This window comes from Pongo pygmaeus, chromosome 21, assembly GCF_028885625.2.
Source record: "Pongo pygmaeus isolate AG05252 chromosome 21, NHGRI_mPonPyg2-v2.0_pri, whole genome shotgun sequence".
In the NCBI taxonomy this organism is placed as follows: domain Eukaryota; kingdom Metazoa; phylum Chordata; class Mammalia; order Primates; family Hominidae; genus Pongo; species Pongo pygmaeus.
In genome coordinates this window covers 29,479,980-29,501,997 of record NC_072394.2, presented here as the reverse complement: position 1 = coordinate 29,501,997, position 22,018 = coordinate 29,479,980, and the positions used below count along the sequence as shown (strand labels likewise).

Below are 22,018 nucleotides of genomic sequence, written 5' to 3'. Positions count from 1 at the left end.
TGGTGGGGCTGGCCCAGAGCTTGTAAAGTTCACAGGAGGTGTTCAGAGCAATTGTGCCCAGCGCCTGATCTAATCTATTGTCAGAGTGTGATCGAGTTGCTAATTTTTGCTGAAGGTGGGACCTATAGGGTGGGGCTTGGGATAAAGCTGCAGGGGTGTGGCCTGGGGAAGTAATTGCAGTACCAAGCTCTGTTCTGGCTCATCTCTACCTGTTTCTTTCTCTGACACTGTCATCAAGGCCCTCAGTGAGCTTTCATAAAGACCCTGCCCTTTGTCTGACTTCTTTTTTTTGAGACAAAGTCTTGCTCTGTCTCCCAGGCTGGAGTGCAGTGGTGTGATCATGGTTCACCGTAGCCTCGACTTCCTAGACTGAAGCAATCCTCCTGCCTTGGCCTCCCAAAGTGCTGGAATTACAGGTGTGAGCCACTGTGCCCTCCCTGCCTCTCTGGCTTCTTTCTGAGCTTTCTTCCCCTCCTCTACCCCCAGTTAGGTTTCTAGTTGAGTAGTCTCCTGGGTCTGCCCCTACAGGGAGCTATAAAATCACCTTATGCCTCCCAGGCAAAAGGGTTCTGAAACAATGAACCTCGGTGGTATGCAGGACACCAAGGGAAACAGAGACGGCCCCAGAGTGCTCACCTCTCCGGGGGGCCTCCCGCTCTTGCCTCTCAGTGCCTGTCGGGGCCGTGTCTTTGGCTCTGTCCCTCCATGCACTGAATCAATGGCTGCTTCCCCTTGCAACACATGCCTGCCAAGGCCCCCTGGCTCACTTCTTCTCATCTGAAATTCGCTTACAAAGCCTTTTTAAAGTTGTGCTTTTAGGGACTTTATGATTTTAGGGAAGAAATGTGGGTAGCAATGACAATGTAATTGGAAAGAAGTCTGGGTGCCAGGCAGGATGATGGAGCCCTTCCCTGTTTTTGGCCTGTGAGGGCCAGGGACATTGCTGGGGGCGGGGGCTCTGCTGAAAGAGGCTCCCACAGTTTTTCCCTTTCATGAGCTTGGAGCTGGCTAATGGCCACCACCTCTGATGCCCCCTTCCCCTCAACAATGGGGAGGATGGTCAGGCCGAGTCAGTATTGCGTTGGGGTCAGTCAGATACAGATGTGAGGTGCCTGCATGATGTCAGTGTCAAGGTCCAGCCTGATAGTAGGGTTGGGGCCAAGGTGAAGGCTGGGTTCTGAGCTCAGATGAAGATTGGGGTTCTTCTATAAGTGGGACAGAGCTCTGGGCCCTAGGAAAGGTGACTTCTATACTGGTCTCTTTGGGGATCTTCCTCCCTCTCCCGCCTTCTCCGAGATGACCTTTGCAGTGGCCACACCTTTTACCTGTGCTAATTTAATCTTCCTACAAGTCAGCTGTACCTATCCCCATTTTACAGACGGGAAAGCTTGAAGACAAAAGGAAGCCTTTAAATATCAGATAGGGCTTAGACAAGTGTGCCTGGGTGGTGGGGTACAGAGGGTGCGTCCTTGCAGTGAGTTCAGAGGTGTTGGCCAAGTGGGGCCTGGAGAAGGGAAGACACTGGCCCAGGGGTCACCTGGCAAAGTAGAGATTGAGCTGGGGCCTGATTCCCAGGTCTGGGCCAGTGTTCTCTCCCTCCCCTTCTGTCTCCTGGGTTCATGAGCTGCCCCTGCTCTGTTCCCTACACCTGTACCCCGCTTCTCCCTCCGTGGCAGCCCAGCCTGGCCCAGCAGTCCTTTTACTTCCTGGCCGGCCTGAGTGAGGAGGCTGGGGAGGGTCTGGCTGGGAGGAGTTGGGGCCCAGCCCCTCCCTGGTTGAGGGGTGGGAGGAGCCTCACCGCAGACACAGAGCCCCTTTGTCTGGGCCGTTGTGCAAAGCAGCTGGTCTGGGATTTCTGGGCGTTTTTACATTTGAAGAATAATTGCATTGTCTGGGGGGCCTCAAGAATCCAAATCCCTCCCCAGACTTCCAGGCAGTCCAAAGATGTGCCCCTGGATCAGCTCCCCAGCTTCCTTCCCACTCCCTCTCCTCCTGTTAGAAACCTGAGAAAGAGCGGGGCGGGGGGTGGGAGGGGGCATGGGGAAACTGAGGTGGGGCTGCTGCCCTCAGGGACCAGAAGTCTCCATTGGGAAGAGAGATTTAAAGTCCCTGAGGCTGGTCGGGAAGGGGGCAAGTGAGCTGTCCCCTGCTGCCGAGGGCACCACAGCCCTGAACAGGTCTCATGAGCAGATGTGGGGTTGGAGGAGGGAGGAGGCTGGTGGAAGGGCTGGGTCTATTTTGGGGCACTTCAGCTGGTGGAGTCCTGGGCCCCAAGAGGAGCCAGGCAAAGTGAGCCAGGTGGGCCAATTTCCTGGGAGCCTCACTCTTCTTCTCTGGGAAATGGATTAGGAAATTCATCCTGGGGTGACCTTGAGAAAAAGGCAGGGCTCAGGCACACTTGGGAATAGCCTGTGTTCAGAGGGGGCCAGAGATGGGTAGGAGTTTTGTGTTTCTCTCTCTCTTTTTTTTTTTTTTTTTGAGACGGAGTCTCGCTCTGTCACCCAGGCTGGAATGCAGTGGCGCGATCTTGACTCACTGCACCCTCTACCTCCTGGGTTCAAGTGATTCCCCTGCCTCAGCCTCCCGAGTAGCTGGGATTACAGGCACCCGCCACCACATCTGGCTAATTTTTGTATTTTTAGTAGAGACAGGGTTTCACCATGTTGGCCAGGTTGGTCTCAAACTCCTGACTTCAAGTGATCCGCCTGCCTCGGCCTCCTCAAGTGCTGGGATTACAGGCATGAGCCACCATGCCTGGCTGTCTCTCTCTTTTTAAAATTAATGCTCTATTTTATTTTATTTTATTTTATTTTATTTTATTTTATTTTAGAGACAGGGTCTTGCTCTGTCGCCCAGACTAGAGTGCTGTGGCGCTATCATAGCTCATTGCAACCTTGAACTCCCAGGCTCAAGCCATCCTTCCTCCTTGGTCTCCAGTGTAGCTGGGACTACAGGTACATTTCACCACAACTGGCTAATTTTTTAAATTTTATTTTTATTGTTTATGTTTCAGACAGTCTGAATATGTTTGCAATTTTTAATTTTTAGTAGAAACTAGGTCTCACTATGTTGTCCAGGCTGGTCTCTTAACTCCTGGGCTCAAGTGATCCTCCCACCTTGGCCTCCCAAAGTGCCGAGATTACAGGCATGAACTACCTGTAATGGCTCTGACCACACCTGGCCAGATTTTTATCTCTTGTGAGGGGCGTCTTGGAAGGGTGTGGGGTGCGGGAGGCTGGCCTCTCCTGGCACTGTTTTGTTTCAGTAGCCACTCTTGGAAAGGGAGTGATGTGCTGATTTTTGGGCGATGCTGAGGTGGGCTTCAATGTTAAAGAAAGGGCACCGCACACCCAGCTGGGTGATTGATTCCACTGTGGTTCACTCACAGGGTTTGGCCGCGCTCACCTTGGGCAGGGGCTCACCAGTCTAGCCAGGGACGTCAGCCCTGCTCCGTGGCTGTGGGGCTTCAGCCTCATTCTTGAGATAACAGACCACAGAATTTCCTGGGGTGAGATGCCTGTGCTTTGGGGGTAGGCTGGGGGTCAGGTGACAGTGCAGAACCAGTACGAGGGACTGACATTTCAAGGGTGTCTGTTGCTTCAGGAAACAGTAATGGAGCAGGCCTTGCTGGTGGTTCGAGCAACACCCAGCCCTGAAATCACATAAGGCTGTGCATATGTTAAGAGAACCCAGAACCAGCTTCTCTGATGTGTATGAGGGAGGCTGTTTCCTGCAGGCCTTCAGGTGGGCTGGGCTGGGGAGGCTCCAGACTTTTGGTGAAGTTGGGGGTCTGTGTGTATGTTTTGGGGGGGAGTTGTGAGAGAGAACTGAAGCTAGAAAGGCCAGCTGGGTCTAGAGGGCAAGGCTGACATGCAGAGATCTTCCCCAGGCCTGCTACATAGTAGGTGCTCAGTGAATTGCTGAATTATATTCCCTGGCCAGCGAGATGCCCAGCTGTGCTTGTCCTTGGAGGGTGGGGCTGGGAGATTGAGACCCACATGGATGAGGCTCACATAAAGGAGGCGGGGTGTGGGGTGCTTCTGGCGCAGTTGGGGGTAGAGGTGACATGATTCAGGCTGTGGGGTTGCCATGGCTTGACCCGATGAATGAGGAGGGTCTCCCACTAAGGGTGACTCCAGATTTGAGCCTAGGGACTGCTTGGTGGTCCTGTAATTTGACCTCAGTGAGGAAAGTGCCAGGAGTTAGGCGGTGCCCCCAGTTTAGTTCTGGGCATTTCCAAGCGGGGCTTGGCAGGGTCAAACGTTGGAGACCAGGACTAACACGTGTCTCTAGTATTTGGCCATTAGAAGGTACTTGCTGGAGTGTAAATTTCTTCACTTTTGTTTTCTGAGACAGGGTCTCACTCTGTTGCCCAGGCTGGAGCACCGTGGTGCCATCTCAGCTCACTGCAACTAGAGTGTAAATTTCTGAGGGTGTCAAAATGAAATTGGGGAGGATGTTCCAGGGATGGGATGAAGAAGTGGCAGTTCACACAAACTTTGGTGGCTCGTGCCCACTCTGGTCACCTGACCGCTGAGTCTTTATTCTATTCATCCGTCTTTGGCAACCCTGCCACAGGACGGGGTTTTTCCTCCCTCTTTTCCTCTCTCCATACCCTGCTGCCTTCCTGTGTCCAGTGTGGCGTCTTGGGACACTTCAGTCAGGGTGGTGGCGGCTCTGGACAGCTGGGGGAGGCGGTGGCCTGCAGGCTGGAGAACTGGCTGCGTGGTATCTTGGATGAAATTGCCAGGGGACCGGGGGGTGCACTCATGCCCTGGCTGGCCTGATTTCTTGGCAGTCCCAGGCATTGCCTGCTTGGGGACATGGAGAATAAACTCAAGGCGTGGATGCAGGCACTGGGCAAGAGGCTCACACCCCCACTTTGCCATGGAAGCAGGAGCAAGAAGGCAAGTGTCTGTTGCCCGCCCTCCTCCTCTTCCCTGCCTGGCTGAGCCAGCACTTTTTTCTTCTCTCCTTTATCTGCTCAAAAAGTACAGGGTGTTCTGTTTCTCCTGTGCATACAGATCAAGGAGCGGATGTTATTTCTTTCTTTCTTTCCCCAAGGCGAGAGAAGGACAGGGCAGGCACCGAGGACCATTTAAGCGATTCTCCTTCCTCAATAAGGCAGTTTCTCATACATTAAAACAACAACAATAAAAAAACAAAACCCAGAAGGGAAAGGAGACGATGACACAAACCATCAGAAAACAAGTTGCCCCTTAGTGCCCCCACTCCCCACCAGGCATTTAGCACACAGTAGGTGTCCTGACTATGTTCTCTCTCTCCCTTTCAGTTGGACCCCAGGGTGTGCTGGCTCCACGGGATGATTAAGTGATGTTAAGGACGCTGCTGGCCAGGGTGTGCTGGCTCCATGGGATGATATCAGGGCCACAGGACAGACTCATTTCTCTGCCCTCTGTGGGCTGTGTAGGGGGCTCCTCTGGCTTCCTGGAGGCATCGGGGATTGACAGGCTTATCTGGGACAGGGCCTGAGGAGGGACAGGACTGTGGGATTAGCTGTGAGGGTCAGGATGCAGGGGACTCACATGGCCCCTGCTTACTTGCGTGGCATTCCGTGTGCGATGTCTGTTTGAGTTCAAAGTCTCTGAAACCAGGTGCAGGGAGCTGGGGGTTCTTTCTGTGCTGGAGGCAGAGTGGCTGCCTGCATTCATTCCACGGTCCATTCCACAGCTTGTTCCAAAGACAGTCTGCTCATGATGTAGCTTCTGCACTTGACAAATTATTTTCATGCACGAGGCCCTTGAAAATGTTGACAGTCTTGTGACATCCATGGAGGGCCTTATTTGACGGTCACAACGGAGCGGTGAGGACAAGCGGGCCATGCATGGCTCTGGGAGCAGGGAAGGCAGGTAGCTGGCTGGGACGGCCCTGCTGGCACCGAGCGCTGTTCCCTTATCCTGAATTCCCAACGCTGGAGCTTATCTGGTCCCCTGGTTTTCAGAGGTGGTGCTCCAGGGAGCCTGGGGTGAGGGGGACCCCCAATTTACTACCTGCTACACCCTGACCCCCATAGCAGCTTTTTAAGAAGGGGTTCCACCAGTAAGGCGTGAGAGCCACTGCAGCCATCCCTTTCCGTAGTGGATAGGAGACTGTGTGTGGGGTGGCCTGGGGCAGACCCGCCGGGCGGGTTGCGGCGCCACGTCAGTCCAGGGTGCCCAGGGTGGCGGCGTCCCCGTCGCAGCTGGCGCGGCCCCTCCGGAGCACGCCGCGTGTTTACCGACCTGACGCAGCGTCCCGGCCCGGCTGGCAGACATCCGGCGGCATCACCGCTGACCCTCCCCGCCCGCCCCATGCAGGCGGCCACATCCTCACCTCTAAATTTAGTTTGCAGGAAGGAGAACCTGGGGTAGGGTGTGGGAGGACTGGAGCCAGCCCTGATCCGTGTCCTCCCGGGAGGGAGGCAGGACCTAGCATCTCTGGGGCGAGGGAGGAGAGGGACGGGAGTCAGAGGACAGAGGCAGGGAGGAGAAAAGGGCCAGAGCCGCCCTGCTCCCGGCGTGGCCTCATCCCCAGCGAAAGCGCGACACCCGCTGTCTGGGAAGGGGAGCCAGAGCCCTTGCCTCCGAACTGGAGGCTGCCCGGATGTGGCTCCGGGTCTCGGGCGCCACCTACCGGCCCTTTTGGGAACCGATTCTGCACGGAGTTGGCGGGCCTGGGTCTCAGGGGGACTTGGAGGACTTTTAGGGGCTGGAGGGTGGGTGGGGGGCTGGAGGGAGGATTCCTGTCCAGGCCCAGGCATCGCAGGGGCAGGTGGAATGGGCGGGGGAGGCACAAAGAGCAGCTTCTCAGCCTAAGCGTATTTCGAAAAAAGCCTCCTTTGCTCACCCATGTCACTTAAGTGATGTTAAGGACGCTGCGGTTCCAAGCGGGATAGAAACCTCGGTGGTCAGACCCTGAAATGCATGGAGAAGAAAGTCAGTGTGGCAGCCTTTGACGGATTGGTTGGAGGGCAGGAATGACTATCTTGTTAGTGAGGTCTATGTAGATACATACAGTGAATTACACATATCTCAACTGTGCAGCTCAGCGAATCTTCATACGTGCACTGGGTACCCACCCTTCAGATTAAGATATTTATTCCCTCTACCCCAGAAAGGCCCCTCCTGCCCCCTTCAGTCATCTCCCTGCCTCCTAACCTCTCTTCTGACCTCTGGCTTCACAGATTGGGTTTGCCTCTTCCTGAGCTTCGTGTGAATGAAGTCATACAGTCCGTGCCCTTGTCTCTGGCTTCTTTTGCTCAGTGTGTGATTGAGGTGCATCTGTGTGGTTGGGAGTATCAGTAGTTGGGTTCTGTCTATTGCTGAAGAATAGTCCGTGGTATGGACATGCTACATACAGCACCGTATATGTCTCTGTTCTCCTGCTGATAGACCTGTGGGGTGTTTTTATTTTCAGGCTGTTATGAATATAGCTGCTGTGCACACTCTTTAACATGTGTCTTTGGTGGAATGTGCCCTCTTTCTGTTGGGTGTATTCTTAAGAGTGGGATTGCTATGTCATGGGAACAGTTATGCGCAGCTTTATTAGGTATGGGTGACAGTGCCCCTTGTTTGCTGTCCGGCAGCCACCTTCCACCCACATTTGTTCCCTGTTAGATCCTGGATACTATTAGATTCTGCAACTTCTGCCACTTAAACCTCAGCAAAGACAACTGGAATCTAAATTGCTTGAATCGGGGAAGGAATAGGGACAGCATCTGAGCTGAGTTGTTCCTCAGGGTGGCCCCCAGATACCTCCAAACCCCCCGGGTCATTCTAGGAAGAGAAAAGCAGCCTCTCCTAGCCCTGGGGCCAGATTTGGGGACCCCCTTGGCCTCCCAGCCATCAGCTCCCCTAGTCTGGCGTCTCTGAGCAAACTGGCTTAGTGTAACTGTCAATTTCATGTCTGGCCTCTGGTGCCATGGGTCCTCTTGGTCCACTGTTTCCTGGGCTCCTTGCTGCTTTGTGGTGGCTGAGGGACTGGGTGGCTGGGAAAACAACCTACCCGGAATAGCAGGCTTGTTGGTTGCAGGCCTCGTGGCACTTTCTTGGCGGAGGGCGGGACTATGTCCTGCCCACCAAATTGCCACTTCGTTGAGGCTGTGAAAGACCAACAGAAAGCCAGAGACAAGAGAAGGGGCAAGAGAAAGAGAGAGAGAGAGTGCCAGGGAAAAGCCAGGCAAAGGAGAGAGAGCAGAGGGTCCAGGGTTGTGTGTGCAAGTATCCTGGGGTCTGTGTGAGTATCCTGAGGTTTGTGTGAATATCTTGGGGTCCATGCAAGTATCTTGGGGTCCAGGCAAGTATCCTGGGGTCTGTGTGAGTATCCTGGGGGGGTCTGTGTGAGTATCTTGGGGTCCAGGCAAGTATCCGGGGTCTGTGTGAGCATCCTGGTATTGGCACCAGGTGGACCACAGCAGTTATGCCATGCTGAGCTGGTCCAGAATCAGTAGCCCCAAGCCCTAGTCTCTCCTGACTGTAGCCTTCTTGGTCATCTCCTCACTGGCTGCCTTTCATCTCCACTTTGGGGCCTGTGATCAGGGAAGAAGCAGTGCCTAACAAGTTTGGGGGTGGGATTGAGAATTTCAGGGGCTTAAGATGGGCTCCCAGGTCTCCTGCCTGCTGGTGGGGACCCAAAATGCATCCCTCCCTTACTTTCTCCTTCCCTCCCTTTCTTCCTTTTTTCCTCCCTTCCTGCCACCTTCCCTTATTTATTCTTTCCTCCCTCCCTGCTCCTTTGGAGGTGGCTCTTCTTGTCCAGGTCCTCAGAGAGGGAGGGAGAGGACTCCAGGTCCCCCCACCCACAACAGAGGGCAGAGTGTGATGAAAGCCCTGAGTGTCCCTTGGGGCAGGTGGGAAGTGAAGGCAGAGCCACTAAGCTGTGACACCTCCTCCCCCTGCAGGTTCCTAGAAGGTGAGCACGGACGGTATGCAAAGTTGTGAATCCAGTGGAGACAGTGCGGATGACCCTCTCAGTCGTGGCCTACGGAGAAGGGGACAGCCTCGTGTGGTGGTGATCGGTGCCGGCTTGGCTGGCCTGGCTGCAGCCAAAGCACTTCTTGAGCAGGGCTTCACGGATGTCACTGTGCTTGAGGCTTCCAGCCACATCGGAGGCCGTGTGCAGAGTGTGAAACTTGGTAAGTGCCACCCAGTCCAGCCTAGCCACCTCCCCAGGTCACCTTTAGTCTCCTAATTCCCGGCTCTGCCTGAAATCTCATTATTTTAGCTTCTGGGATAAATGTTCCATCATGCATCCTGCCTGGGCGTTTTCCAGAAGCTTCCTTCGCTCCTCGTGGCAGCCCTCTGAGGTGGGCATGGTAGGGCCCTGACTTTCACTTGTGGAGAATGCTGGCTTGCTTCTGACCTAGTGTTCACAGTGTTTAGGAGGGAGTGGACACCCAAGCTCTCTTGGTACTGAGTGGGCAAGTTTCTATTTCACAAGAAGTGAAATTCTTCTGCAAGGTCCTAGTAGTTGTTAACTTTTGATTGTGAATTAGTATAACATGACTGAGAGCTAGCCCTGGAGCAGTAGGATCCTGGGTTAGCAGAGATGAAAGAGGATTTTGGGCCTCCATGTGTGTGATGGGCAGGTCTTGGGATTATCTGGGAAGTGGATCTGTCTAGGTTGCAGAGCAATGAGGACCCTGGAGAAAGCAGCCAGGTAAGAGACTTGCCCTAGGGGTGGGCAGACTTTGCCAGGGATCTCAGAGAGTGGGGAAATTGCCCGAAATCCCTAGCTTCCCAACTGGGGTCGGGGGGAGGAGGTCTGACCATTGAGGGGTTGGGTGGGTAGAAACCATGAAAATGACCCAGTGAGACCACACATGGCCTGGAATGTGTGGCTACATTGATCCTCTAGAGGATTTTTTTTTTTTTTTTTGAGACAAAGTCTTGCTCTGTCGCCCAGGCTGGAGCGCGGTGGCATGATCTTGGTTCACTGCAACCTCCGCTTCCGGGATTCAAGAGATTCTCCTGCCTTAGCCTCCCAAGTAGCTGGGATTACAGGTGTGTGCCACCACGCCTGGCTAATTTTTGTATTCTTAGTAGAGACGAGCGTTTCACCATGTTGGCCAGGCTGGTCTTGAACTCCTGACCTCAGGTGATCCGCCTGCCTGGGCCTCTTGTAGAAACTTGGATCACCTTAAGTGTCTTCCCCTACAGCATTTCCTCCAAGGCATACCTAAAGTTGTCCCTTTTCCCCTGGCACACACAAGAGTGTCTGCAGGGAAACAAACTCCACCTTCTCATGGGAGGAATGGCAAAGTCACGTTGCAAAGGGGTGTGTGTACAAAGATAGGAGGAATCATTGTGACTATCTTGGCAAAAAATGTACCACATATATCTTGAAGCAGGCCTGCAAAAACAAAACAAAACACCCCCCAAAATTTCTATTTTCCTTTCACTGTTTCAGCTTCCCTGGGAGCTAGGTAGGGATGGAGAGGAATGGGAGAAGGAGACAGTTTCTGCAGCATCAGAAGAAGAAACTGAGGCCCAGGCACAGAGGCAACTTGCCTCAGAGTATATGATACCTTGGCTGGGGATGGGGTAGTAGACCTAGTTCCCAGGCCATCCCAACTTGGACCCACGAGATGTCCCCTGCCCCAGTCCGGCTCTCAGGGTTTTTTGTACTGTGTCAAAGGATGTAGAGGGCTTCACTTTCCCTGAAAGTGTGCTTTAGATTGCATTTTGGGGGAATCTTGCAAACTGGGATGTTTGGACTTCTCTCCTGCCCTATGCTGAATTTGGAGGGGGCCATTTTCTGTCTGGGAAATGCTTTAGATCTTGGAGCCACTGGGGATGTTGGAGAATTGAAAAAAGGCCAGGTGGGGACCCTCAGGTACCCACAGTGCTTCTCCCGGGTGAGGAGGCACCAGTGAGGAAGTGGGGTCTGATATCTGGTGTTACCTGAGAAAAAGGTGGGACTGAAAAAGAAGAGCCTTCTAACTGGTCCAGTAAGGCGACTCTGGGACAAATCACAGAGTCATCCAAGGTGGCAGTTATCTTAGCTATAAGGTGGTTTTCAGTGGGAACTTTTCACTGAGGACCTTCGTTGGTTGCCAGCAGTGGAAGTTCAAGCTCTTTCCTGCCCTGTTGTAGGGGTGGAAAGACCCTCTTGGAGGAAGAAGGGGGAAGCAGTGCTGACCCTCTCTGGAGAAGTCCCTAAGCCTCTAAGGGCCTGCTGTTGTCACCCTCAGGACACGCCACCTTTGAGCTGGGAGCCACCTGGATCCATGGCTCCCATGGGAACCCTATCTATCATCTAGCAGAAGCCAACGGCCTCCTGGAAGAGACAACCGATGGGGAACGCAGCGTGGGCCGCATCAGCCTCTATTCCAAGAATGGCGTGGCCTGCTACCTTACCAACCACGGCCGCAGGATCCCCAAGGACGTGGTTGAGGAATTCAGCGATTTATACAACGAGGTGAGGTGTGAGCAGAGTAGCTGGGCATAAGGGCATGGGGAGACCTGGGAGGTCTGTGATTCTGGTCGTGTCTCTGCACACTCTCTGGGCCCTGCATTTGGAAAACCAGGATAATGTGAGGGTAAAATGAAGATATTCAGTGGGAAAGTATTAGGCAAGAGATTATTGATACGTGTGATTAAATATTCCTTTAAAAAGCCCTTAAACATCTTCTGTTAGATTTATTACTAGGTATGTGGGGGTGGTGGTGATGGTTGTTGCTGTTGTTTTTGGATACTCTTATAAGTAGTAGTTTTTTTTTTTTGAGACGGAGTCTCGATCTGTCGCCCAGGCTGGAGTGCTGTGGTGCGATCTCAGCTCACTGCAACCTCCGCCTCCTGGGTTCAAGCAATTCTCCTGCCTCCACCTCCCAAGCAAGTAACTGAGATTACAGGCGCGCGCCACCATGCCTGGCTAATTTTTGTATTTTTAATAGAGACAAGGTTTCACTGTGTTGGCCAGACTGGTTTTGAACTCCTGACCTCGTGATCTGCCTGCCTCAGCCTCCCAAAGTGCTGGGATTACAGGTGTGAGCCACCACGCCTGGCCATAAATAGTAATTCTGAAAAACTTTATTTTCTAATTGTTTCTGATATATAGAAATAGAATTGATTTTTATATATTGATTTGTTACCTTGCTAAATTATTTTTAATTCTAATAATATATCTATTATGTTAATTATATTAATTTATATTCTAATAATATTTTGGAATTTATGTATATAACTCTACACAAAAAATGAGAATTTTGTCTTTTTTTCCTTTCTAGTCATTAGACCAGCATTTATCTGATAGAACTTTCCACAGTGATGGTGATGTTTTAGACCTGTGCTCTGCAGTGTGGTAGTCACTAGCCACATTTGGCTCTTGAGCACTTGAAATGATGCAAGTAAAACTGAGGAACTGAATATTTAATTTTTTTTTTTGTTTTTTGTTTTTGAGATGGAGTCTCGCTCTGTCGTCCAGACTGGAATGCAGTGGCGCAATCTCAGCTCACTGCAACCTCTACCTCTCTGGTTCAAGCGATTCTCCTGCCTCAGCCTTCTGAGTAGCTGGGATTACAGGCGCGTGACATGCCCAGCTAATTTTTGTATTTTTAGTAGAGACAGGGTTTCACCATGTTGTTCAGGTTGGTCTCAAACTCCTGACTTCATGATCAGCCCACCTTGGCCTCCCAAAGTGCCGGGATTACAGACGTGAGCCACCATGCCCGGCCTAATTTCTTAATTTTAAATTGCTACAGGTGTCTAGTAGCTACTGTGTTGGATAGCACAGCTGTAGACAGTTTTTTTTCTTGCCTTATTGCACTGGTTAGTATCTCAGTGCAGTGTTGGATAGAAGTGGCAATGGCACACATCCTTGTTTTATTCAGATTTTAAAAAAATTATTAATATTGTTAGTATTCTTTAGCTGTGTGAACCGCACTGAACAAGCAAAGTAATGTGTAGGCCCTGTCATCTGATAGCTTGTAATTTATGGTGTAATGATCCTTCACTCCAGGTCAGTAATTTGGCCAGCAAACACCTATTGTGCGTTTTCTTTTCTTTCTTTTTTTTTTTTTTTTTGAGGCGGAGTTTCGCTCTTGTTGTCCAGGCTAGAGTATGATGGCACGATCTCAGCTCACCGCAACCTCCGCCTCCCGGGTTCAAGCGATTCTCCTGCCTCAGCCTCCTGAGTAGCTGGGATTATAGGCATGTACCACCATGCCCAGCTAATTTTGTATTTTTAGTAGAAACGGGGTTTCTCTATATTGGTCAGGCTGGTGTCGAACTGCTGACCTCAGGTGATCTGCCCACCTCGGCCTCCCAAAGTGCTGGGATTACAAGCGTGAGCCACTGCGCCCAGCCTATTGTGCATTTTCTAATCTCTTGGGCATGAGAAAGGAGACATGACCCTTGCTTTGGGGTGGTCCCTGCTCTATGGAGGACAGGCACACTCAGTGTCTTGTGTGTGTGCACCAACAAGGTACGTTGTGTGCAGTCCATTGTAATGTGCATTCTCACTCATGTGCAAAGAGACTGAATTGTTAATGGGTCAAATAAGAACTAGTATTCTTCAAAGTAGACCTTTCTGTTCTGCTGGAAATCAGCCCCAGCCTGATTCCCAGGTTATTGTGAGTGATTCAAACATGGATGCCTCTTGAAAATGACTTTCAGGGCCCATGGTTTGTTCTTTTAAATGTCTTTAAAAGTAGATCAACATCAAATTCTGCTGGTGGGTTTGATTTTTGAAAGTCAAGAGTGTGCATTGTGGATATGGAGTGGATATGGTGGATTATCTCGGTGGTGATGTTTTGAGTCAAAAGGATAAGGCGTAACCATGATGTCAAGATTTCTTTGTGTGGCTTTTAACCAATCCTAGAGCCCATTCTGAGGAGGTGTGCTCTAAGCACGTGAAACCTTGCCTCAGTGTGGCTTCATAATAAATATGCAGCCCCCAAAGATGATGACGTTGAAGAGCCACTCATTTGAATGTATTTTATTTATTAACAAATAAATGAGTTTGTGCAATAGTATCATCTAGAGCTTAGTTTCTGGAGTAAGACTGCCTTGATCAAATACCAGTTCTCCCATTTATTAGCTGTGGAATCTTGAGCAGGTTATTGAGCCTCTCTGAGCCTTACTTTCCTCTTCTGTAAAATGGGCATGGTGGTACCTACCTCATAGTATTATGAAGATTGAATGAGAGCCAATGATAAGTGCTTAATGAGAATTGGGGTGAGTATTATTAGCTGTCACAGACCTGTCCCATTTTCCTTGGGTCACATTGGGAAGGTGTCGAATAACCCAGGAGAGGAGACTGTGCCATGTGATACACCCATGTTCGGTGAAGGCTGCCCTAGTTGGTGGCTGATACAAAGAGTCATGTCGATGGACTAAATTCGTTACTCCTCAGCTGGGCATTTTGGCCTCTAGTTAACATAAGCTAAGGACTGGCTACCATGTTGCTTATCGCCCAAGGGAAAAACCCAGGGAGGAGGCAAATTGAAAGCCTGACCCTTGGCAGTGGTCCTGGGTGAAGAATTTGCTGAGGACTCCAGCTAAGGCTCACCACTCAGCATCTCCTGATTGCAGGGAGGCAAGACAAAACAATTTCCCTCACTTTCTTCTTTATAATTTAGTCTCCAGAGATAAGTTTAATTCATGTCTGTGTCTCAGGTGGAGGCCTTCCCCTTGAGTGAGATGGTGGTGGCGGCGGGTGGTGGACATCACTGTGCTTTGCCATCTTCCTTCACCCTGTGGCCCCAGGGCCTAGCCCAGGGCTGGGGGACAGGGCAGACACCATTCCCAGACATGTGTGCTGACCACACTCACTTTAGGAAGGGAAACAAACCATTCATCAGCTCAGCCACAGAGGCTCAGCCAAGGAGCCTCCATTAGCTGGTGTCCTGGGAAGAATGACAGCTGTGGGCATGTGATCCTGCCGCCTTCTTGCTCACAACCCTCCAGCGATGCCGGGGCCTTGGATCACATCCAGAGTACTTGGAATAACTCTCAGTCCTTTATGCCCTGGACCCTGCCTGCCCTTCCAAAGTCGGCTCTCAGATCCTCTCTCCTTGCTGCCCCCTCCAGCAAAACTAAACCCCTTCAGGATTCCTGACTGCTTCTCCATCTTTGAGGTTGCTGTTCCCTCTGCCTGAAATGCTTTTCTTCTCCCTCTCCTCTCTACCCTGGCTGTCTCCCAGCTGCCCAGGGTTGTCTGCATTGACCTCACAGCCCCGGGTTCTTTCCTATCACGGCAGCCCAATCGTGGACTGTCTCCCCAGCTGGAGTGAGGGGAGGGGCAGGGACTGTTTCGCCCACATTACAAGCTGTGTCCTGCACAGAGCCCAGTAAATGTTGAGTACATGTTGCTTCTGGGGATCCCTGGACTGGCTTACTTCCTTCAGGGAGCTCTGCCCAGTGCTTAGTGGGGGCTGTATATGAGGCAGGCACAGGGGTCGGGCGGGCAGTCAGACCCCTTTCCAAGCGACTGATCATCGTTATCTGTTGATGAGGTGTGGGCTGGAGTTCTTGCTGAAATGTGCCCGTGAAATGCATCTCCCTTCCTTGGCACACTGGGGCCTCCTGAGACCCTGGCTTTTGTGTTCCTGTCTTCCCCACTGCATCTCAGCTTCCTTACTCGTGGCTGAGGCCTGAAGCAAAGGGGGTGCTTTGTAGGGAGCTGTACAGGCCCAGGGAGGTGTCTCCAGTCTTCAGGGGCCCTTCTGCTGGCCAGGCCACAGCTCCAGACTGCCCTCTTGGGAGCAGGCAAAGCAGACACACTTGGGCAGGGGTGGCAGGGAAAGTGTGTGTATGGTTCTTGGAACAGGTAAATGTGTGCAAATGCCCATCCTCCAGTGGGAGGTGGAGCCCGTGGAGGCCCATGCAGAGTCCATGAGGGGTGGCTTCTTTCCCACAGACTGTATGGGCACCAAATGTTTCACATTGTCCTAAGCGAGAGCCCAGCAGGAAAGCCTCCGGGGCTTATCCCACCTCCCCGACAGGCCGGAGGCGAGGAGGTGGCTGCCCAGGGCCTTGACTGTTGGTGCAGCATTGAGTGCAACATCATATCCCTAAGGGACAGAGACCAGGGGCTCAGTGCATCCAAGGGACACCTGGGAACTGGTGGGTTTGGGTTGGGGGCCTTCTGTTTGAGATGGAGGTGTGATGAGGTGTTTTCAGTCTCATGGGGTCTCTCTGGCAGGTCTATAACTTGACCCAGGAGTTCTTCCGGCACGATAAACCAGTCAATGCTGAAAGTCAAAATAGCGTGGGGGTGTTCACCCGAGAGGAGGTGCGTAACCGCATCAGGAATGACCCTGATGACCCAGAGGCTACCAAGCGCCTGAAGCTCGCCATGATCCAGCAGTACCTGAAGGTATCTTGAGGAAGACGGATTCTGGGGGCGTCTGGGTCTGAGGAGGGCTGCGCTGCTCCTACCCCTGCCCAACCCTGGCGGTCACCTGGCTTCTCCTTGGGTCTTCCCGCAGGTGGAGAGCTGTGAGAGCAGCTCACACAGCATGGACGAGGTGTCCCTGAGCGCCTTCGGGGAGTGGACCGAGATCCCCGGCGCTCACCACATCATCCCCTCGGGCTTCATGCGGGTTGTGGAGCTGCTGGCGGAGGGCATCCCTGCCCACGTCATCCAGCTAGGGAAACCTGTCCGCTGCATTCATTGGGACCAGGCCTCAGCCCGCCCCAGAGGCCCTGAGATTGAGCCCCGGGGTGAGGGTGACCACAATCACGACACTGGGGAGGGTGGCCAGGGTGGAGAGGAGCCCCGGGGGGGCAGGTGGGATGAGGATGAGCAGTGGCCGGTGGTGGTGGAGTGCGAGGACTGTGAGCTGATCCCGGTGGACCATGTGATTGTGACCGTGTCGCTGGGCGTGCTGAAGAGGCAGTACACCAGTTTCTTCCGGCCAGGCCTGCCCACAGAGAAGGTGGCTGCCATCCACCGCCTGGGCATTGGCACCACCGACAAGATCTTTCTGGAATTCGAGGAGCCCTTCTGGGGCCCTGAGTGCAACAGCCTACAGTTTGTGTGGGAGGACGAAGCGGAGAGCCACACCCTCACCTACCCACCTGAGCTCTGGTACCGCAAAATCTGTGGCTTTGATGTCCTCTACCCGCCTGAGCGCTATGGCCATGTACTGAGTGGCTGGATCTGTGGGGAGGAGGCCCTCGTCATGGAGAAGTGTGATGACGAGGCAGTGGCCGAGATCTGCACGGAGATGCTGCGTCAGTTCACAGGTGCGCCACGTGCCCCACGACCCGCTTCCCCCACCCTGCTTCTTCCTCACCTGCCCTCCTCTGGTGGACCCATGGCAGCTCTCTCCTCCCCAGAGGAGAAGCTCGGATGCTGTGCCCCACGGGAGAGCCACTGCAGGGTGCCACATTCAGCCAAAGGCTCTTCAATTGCTGACAGTTTAGAACTTGAAACACTCAGAATTATGGGCGCTGTGTCTCTTCCCTCTTTCTAAGGGCTGATGGTAAAACACTCAGAGATCACCGCCCATTGTGCTCTGTTGCTAAGAGCTGGATATGCCTTTTACTCTCTGAGTCTTTCAGCTCAACCTTTTTCACCCACTATTCCAGGAGGGCCTCACAAGAACCCCTGACATTAGGCGGGGAAACATGATTATGTGTCATGTGTTTTCAGATAGATAGGAAAAGTAAGGTGGAGTGTTTTGCTGGGGGTCACAGGAGGTGCTGAGTGGGTACACAGCTCGAGCCCCAGCCTCCCTCCTTCCTCTTCTATCCTCCATGCCTACCCCTGGCCGTCTAGTCCTCCCGGAGCCCTGGAGGTGGGGTGGGGGGGTTGTCCCTTTGGGGTCATCTTCCATATGCAGGCATTTCTTATCCTCCCTCCTCTTGGCTTTTCTGACTCCCCATCAGGGAACCCCAACATTCCAAAACCTCGGCGAATCTTGCGCTCGGCCTGGGGCAGCAACCCCTGCTTCCGCGGCTCCTATTCATACACGCAGGTGGGCTCCAGCGGGGCAGATGTGGAGAAGCTGGCCAAGCCCCTGCCGTACACGGAGAGCTCAAAGACAGCGGTAAGCAGGGCGTTTGGGGTGAGGAGGGGAGTTGTGGGTGTACTTTGTATGTGTGTCTGGTCCAGGGTGAGGAGGGCTAGGGTAGTGTTCACTAAGGGGTGCTCAGGTGAGGCAGGGATAGAGTAGCTTCTGAATGAGAGAGAACACAAGGAGAAAACTGTGCACTTAATATCTGGAAGAAAAAATGGAATCAAATGGAAACTTAAAATGTTTTCTTGATGTTATGAAAACTGAGCTGTTCTGTGCTGTGCTGGCCAGTATGGTAGCTATCGGCCGCTTTCAATTTCAATTAATTTATAAAAAATTTAAATTAATACAGTATTTGTTTTTTCTTTTTTGAGACAGCGTCTTGCTCTGTCTATACTTCAGGCTGGGGTGTAGTGGTGCGATCACAGCTCACTGCAGCCTTGACCTCGTGGGCTCAAGTGATCCTCCCACCTCAGCCTCCCAAGCAGCTGGGACCACAGGCATGCCGGCACGCCACCATGTCCAGCTAATTTTTGTATTTTTTTTTTTTTTGGTAGAGACGGGGTTTCATCATACTGCTAGGCTGGTCTTGAACTCCTGGGCTCAAGCTATCCTCCCGCCTCAACCTCCTGAAGTGCTAGGATTATAGGAATGAGCCACCACACTTGGCCAATACAGTAAAGTTTTTGTTCCTTGGTTGCACTAGTCACACTTCAAGTTCAATAGCCACATGTGGCTAGAGGTTACCTTAGTAGATTATATAGTGATAGGAATGTCCTATTGGACAGCACCGATTCAATGGAAATGTTTTCCCAAAATATTTTAGAAAATAAAGTTTAGATTACTGATGCTCCACAATTATGCCACTGTACACTTAAAAAAAAATCTGAAATATATATTTTTGCTCCCATAAAGTGGATTTTGAATTTCCCCCATCAAGTAGACACACACAGTAAATGTTAAAACTCAACAGAGTTATATTTAAAACAATTATTTGGTATAATTGATGAAGAAGAGTTCAGTCAACCAGCATCTACTGTGCCTGCCCAACTGTGCTCAGAGGGAGAGAGAAAAGGGCTGGTGTTTAAAGAGAGAGAGAGGTCCTCAGAAAGGCCCTTTCTGCTGCCACAGCCATCCTTCTAAAAAGCAAATCTTCTCTTTTCACTTGCGTCAGTTAGGACTAGCGCATGTAACAAAAAGCAAAGCAAAGCAAACACAACTGTGACTTAAACAAGGAAAATCAAAAGGAAATCTGGAGGCAGGCAGCAGGATCCCGTATCATTAGCACCTGGCTCTCATCTTTAAGACCATCTTCTGATCCAAGAGGGCTGCAGGAGCTCCAGTTCTCACATCTGCATCTTAGGCTGGAAGGAAGAGGAAAGGCAGAATGGCAAGAAGGGAGCCCTTGGAGCTGAGTCAGCTGTGTCTCTAAGCAACAGTGCACTTTAATGCTTATTGGCCAGAACATAGACACATGACTGCACCTAGCTGCTAGAGAGGCTGGGCAGTATCATTTTTATTCTGGATGGCAATGGACCCAGTTAAAAATCAGGACTTTGTTATTGAGGAGAAAGAGGAGAATGGGTGGATGTGGGAGTGGTCCCAGCTACTTGGGAGGCTGAGGTGGGAGGATCACTTGAGCCCAGGAGGTCAAGGCTGACACAGCATACAACTCCCCTTTCAGTGTAACAGCCTCTGTGGGCTCCTTGGTGGTGGGATACAGCCTCACTACTCAGGGTAGGTAGATAGTACCAGCCTCACCTGGGAGCTAGTTAGAAATGCAGATTCTCAGCCTGGCCAATATGGCGAAACCCTGTCTCTACTAAAAATACAAAATTAGCCAGGCATAGTGGTACACACCTGTAGTTCTAGCTACTTGGGAGGCTGAGGCATGAGAATTGCTTGAACCCGAGAGGCGGAGGTTGCAGTGAGCTGAGATCATGCCATTGCACTCCAGCCTGGGTGACAGAGCGAGACCCTGTCTCAAAACAAAAACCAAAAAACAACAACCCCTCCCGCTCTAAACACACACACACACACACACACACACACACAAATAAATAAATAAATAAAAAGAAATGCAGACTCTCGGCCCACCCCAGACCTGCTGGATTAAAAACTCTGCATTCTGGCCAGGGATGCAGGCTCTTGCCCATAATCCCAGCACTATGGGAGGCTGAAGTGGGAGGATGGCTTGAGCTCAGGAGTTCAAGATCAGCCTGGGCAACAAAGTAAGACCCCCATCTCAACAAAAAATTTAAAAAAAAATTAGCCAGGTGTGGTGGTATGTGTCTGTAGTCCCAATTACTTAGGAGGCTTAGATGGGAGGATTGCTTGAGCCCAGGAAGTTGAGGCTGCAGTGAGCTGTGATCGTGTTACTGCACTCCAACTGGGGCAATAGAGTGAGACACTGTCTCAAAAATAATAAATAAAAACTGCATTTTATCAGGATCCACAGCTGGTGCCTTGCACATTGAATTTGAGAGGAACTAGGATAAAGTCCAAATGCAAACTTGGGGTGCAAGAACTTGTACCTTGCCTAGACCTCACCTAGACAGCCTGCTTTCTCAAGGCAGAGCCCTGGCTGTACCAAAATTCTCACTGTCCCCCGAGCAAGGCCTGCTTTGGTACATTTTTGCCCCCACCTTTCCCTCTGTCTGTTCACTCAGCATCTTCCGAGAACCAGTTCAAAGGTCCTGTCCTCTGGGAAGCTTTGTGGGATCCCCTGACACTGGGCCTCTTTTCTGGGCTTTCGGCGCCTTGTGCAAACACCCATTCCATCACGTATGACGCTGTTTAGTAATTGGGTTTCATGTCTGGCTTCCTCACCAGCATGGAAGCTCCACAAAGCAGCAGCCTGGTCACCTTTTCTCTTCCAAGTGCCCAGAACAGCCCCTGGATGCTAACAGGGGCGCCGTAAAGGTTTGTCAAATTACCACCGACTTTATTGAGTGCTTTGTTCTTCCAGGTTCTAAGTGCTTTAGATACATGATTTCCCTTAATCCTTACAACCACCCTCCGAAGTAGGTGGTGTAAACCCATTTGGAAGATGAGAAAAGCAAGGCTTAGGGAGGGTTAAACCACCTGCCTCAAGTTCACAAGTAACAGGCACAAAGAGCCTTTGAGACCACAGAGCTGGGACTCCTAATGGCCTCAAGACAGAAAGAGCCGAGGGAAGAAGCAGGGGAAAGTGGCCAGATAGGATGGGCAGCTCTTCATCCTGTGGAAGCAGCAGCACCTGCGTCTCAGAGCCTTTCTAATTTGTCATTGGGATGGGAGGTTCTGGTGGAGAGGGGTGGCCTTGTGGCCTTCTGGCCTTTGCTGCTCCTCCACCCTGACCTCCCTATCCCCGCCCCCCAGCCCATGCAGGTGCTGTTTTCCGGTGAGGCCACCCACCGCAAGTACTATTCCACCACCCACGGTGCTCTGCTGTCCGGCCAGCGTGAGGCTGCCCGCCTCATAGAGATGTACCGAGACCTCTTCCAGCAGGGGACCTGAGGGCTGTCCTCGCTGCTGAGAAGAACCACTAACTTGTGACCTCCAGCCTGCCCCTTGCTGCCGTGTGCTCCTGCCTTCCTGATCCTCTGTAGAAAGGATTTTTAATCTTCTGTAGAGCTAGCTGCCCTGACTGCCTTCAGACCTGGCCCTGTAGCTTTTCTTTTTCTCCAGGCTGGGCCGTGAGCAGGTGGGCCGTTGAGTTACCTCTGTGCTGGATCGTGCGCCCCCCTTGCCTACCCTCTGTCCCGCCTTGTTATTGTAAGTGCCTTCAATACTTTGCATTTTGGGATAATAAAAAAGGCTCCCTCCCCTGCCCCTCAGCTTCTCTCTGGTTTTCTCAGCCTCTGTGTATGTGTGTGTGTTTATTTCTGTCACACCACCTTTGAGTGAGAGGGAGAAGGTTGGGGAGCCCTGGCCTGGCTGTGTCCCCAGAGGGAAGGTGCTGCTTTTACTGGAAGGGGTGTCCCCTCCCCCCATCTGTTGGGGTGTTTACCTTCCTGCCAGTAAGGCCCCTCAGGAATACGGGCCTCTCATTGTACACCTGCTCCTTCAGGTCTG

At 52.0% G+C, this 22,018-nt stretch overlaps 1 protein-coding gene across 4 annotated transcripts in view; it reads left to right on the top strand.

Moving 5' to 3' along the window:
- The window catches only part of SMOX (spermine oxidase), a 39,118-nt gene extending 17,338 nt beyond the window's left edge, over positions 1 to 21,780 (top strand). Inside the window, exons 1-8 of one of the 4 annotated variants that reach the window (XM_063659535.1) lie at positions 317 to 416; positions 8,900 to 9,133; positions 11,192 to 11,418; positions 16,144 to 16,317; positions 16,430 to 17,189; positions 17,835 to 17,995; positions 20,795 to 20,884; positions 21,323 to 21,780. In XM_063659535.1, the coding sequence (XP_063515605.1) occupies positions 8,926 to 9,133; positions 11,192 to 11,418; positions 16,144 to 16,317; positions 16,430 to 17,189; positions 17,835 to 17,995; positions 20,795 to 20,884; positions 21,323 to 21,460 (1,758 nt within the window). In that variant the 5' untranslated portion in view covers positions 317 to 416; positions 8,900 to 8,925 and the 3' untranslated portion in view covers positions 21,461 to 21,780. Of the gene's footprint in view, positions 1 to 316; positions 417 to 8,899; positions 9,134 to 11,191; positions 11,419 to 16,143; positions 16,318 to 16,429; positions 17,190 to 17,834; positions 17,996 to 20,794; positions 20,885 to 21,322 lie in introns of those variants that run through there. The other 3 variants (XM_054467912.2, XM_063659536.1, XM_054467911.2) reach the window with 3 other exon arrangements.
- Positions 21,781 to 22,018: the final 238 nt, after the last annotated feature.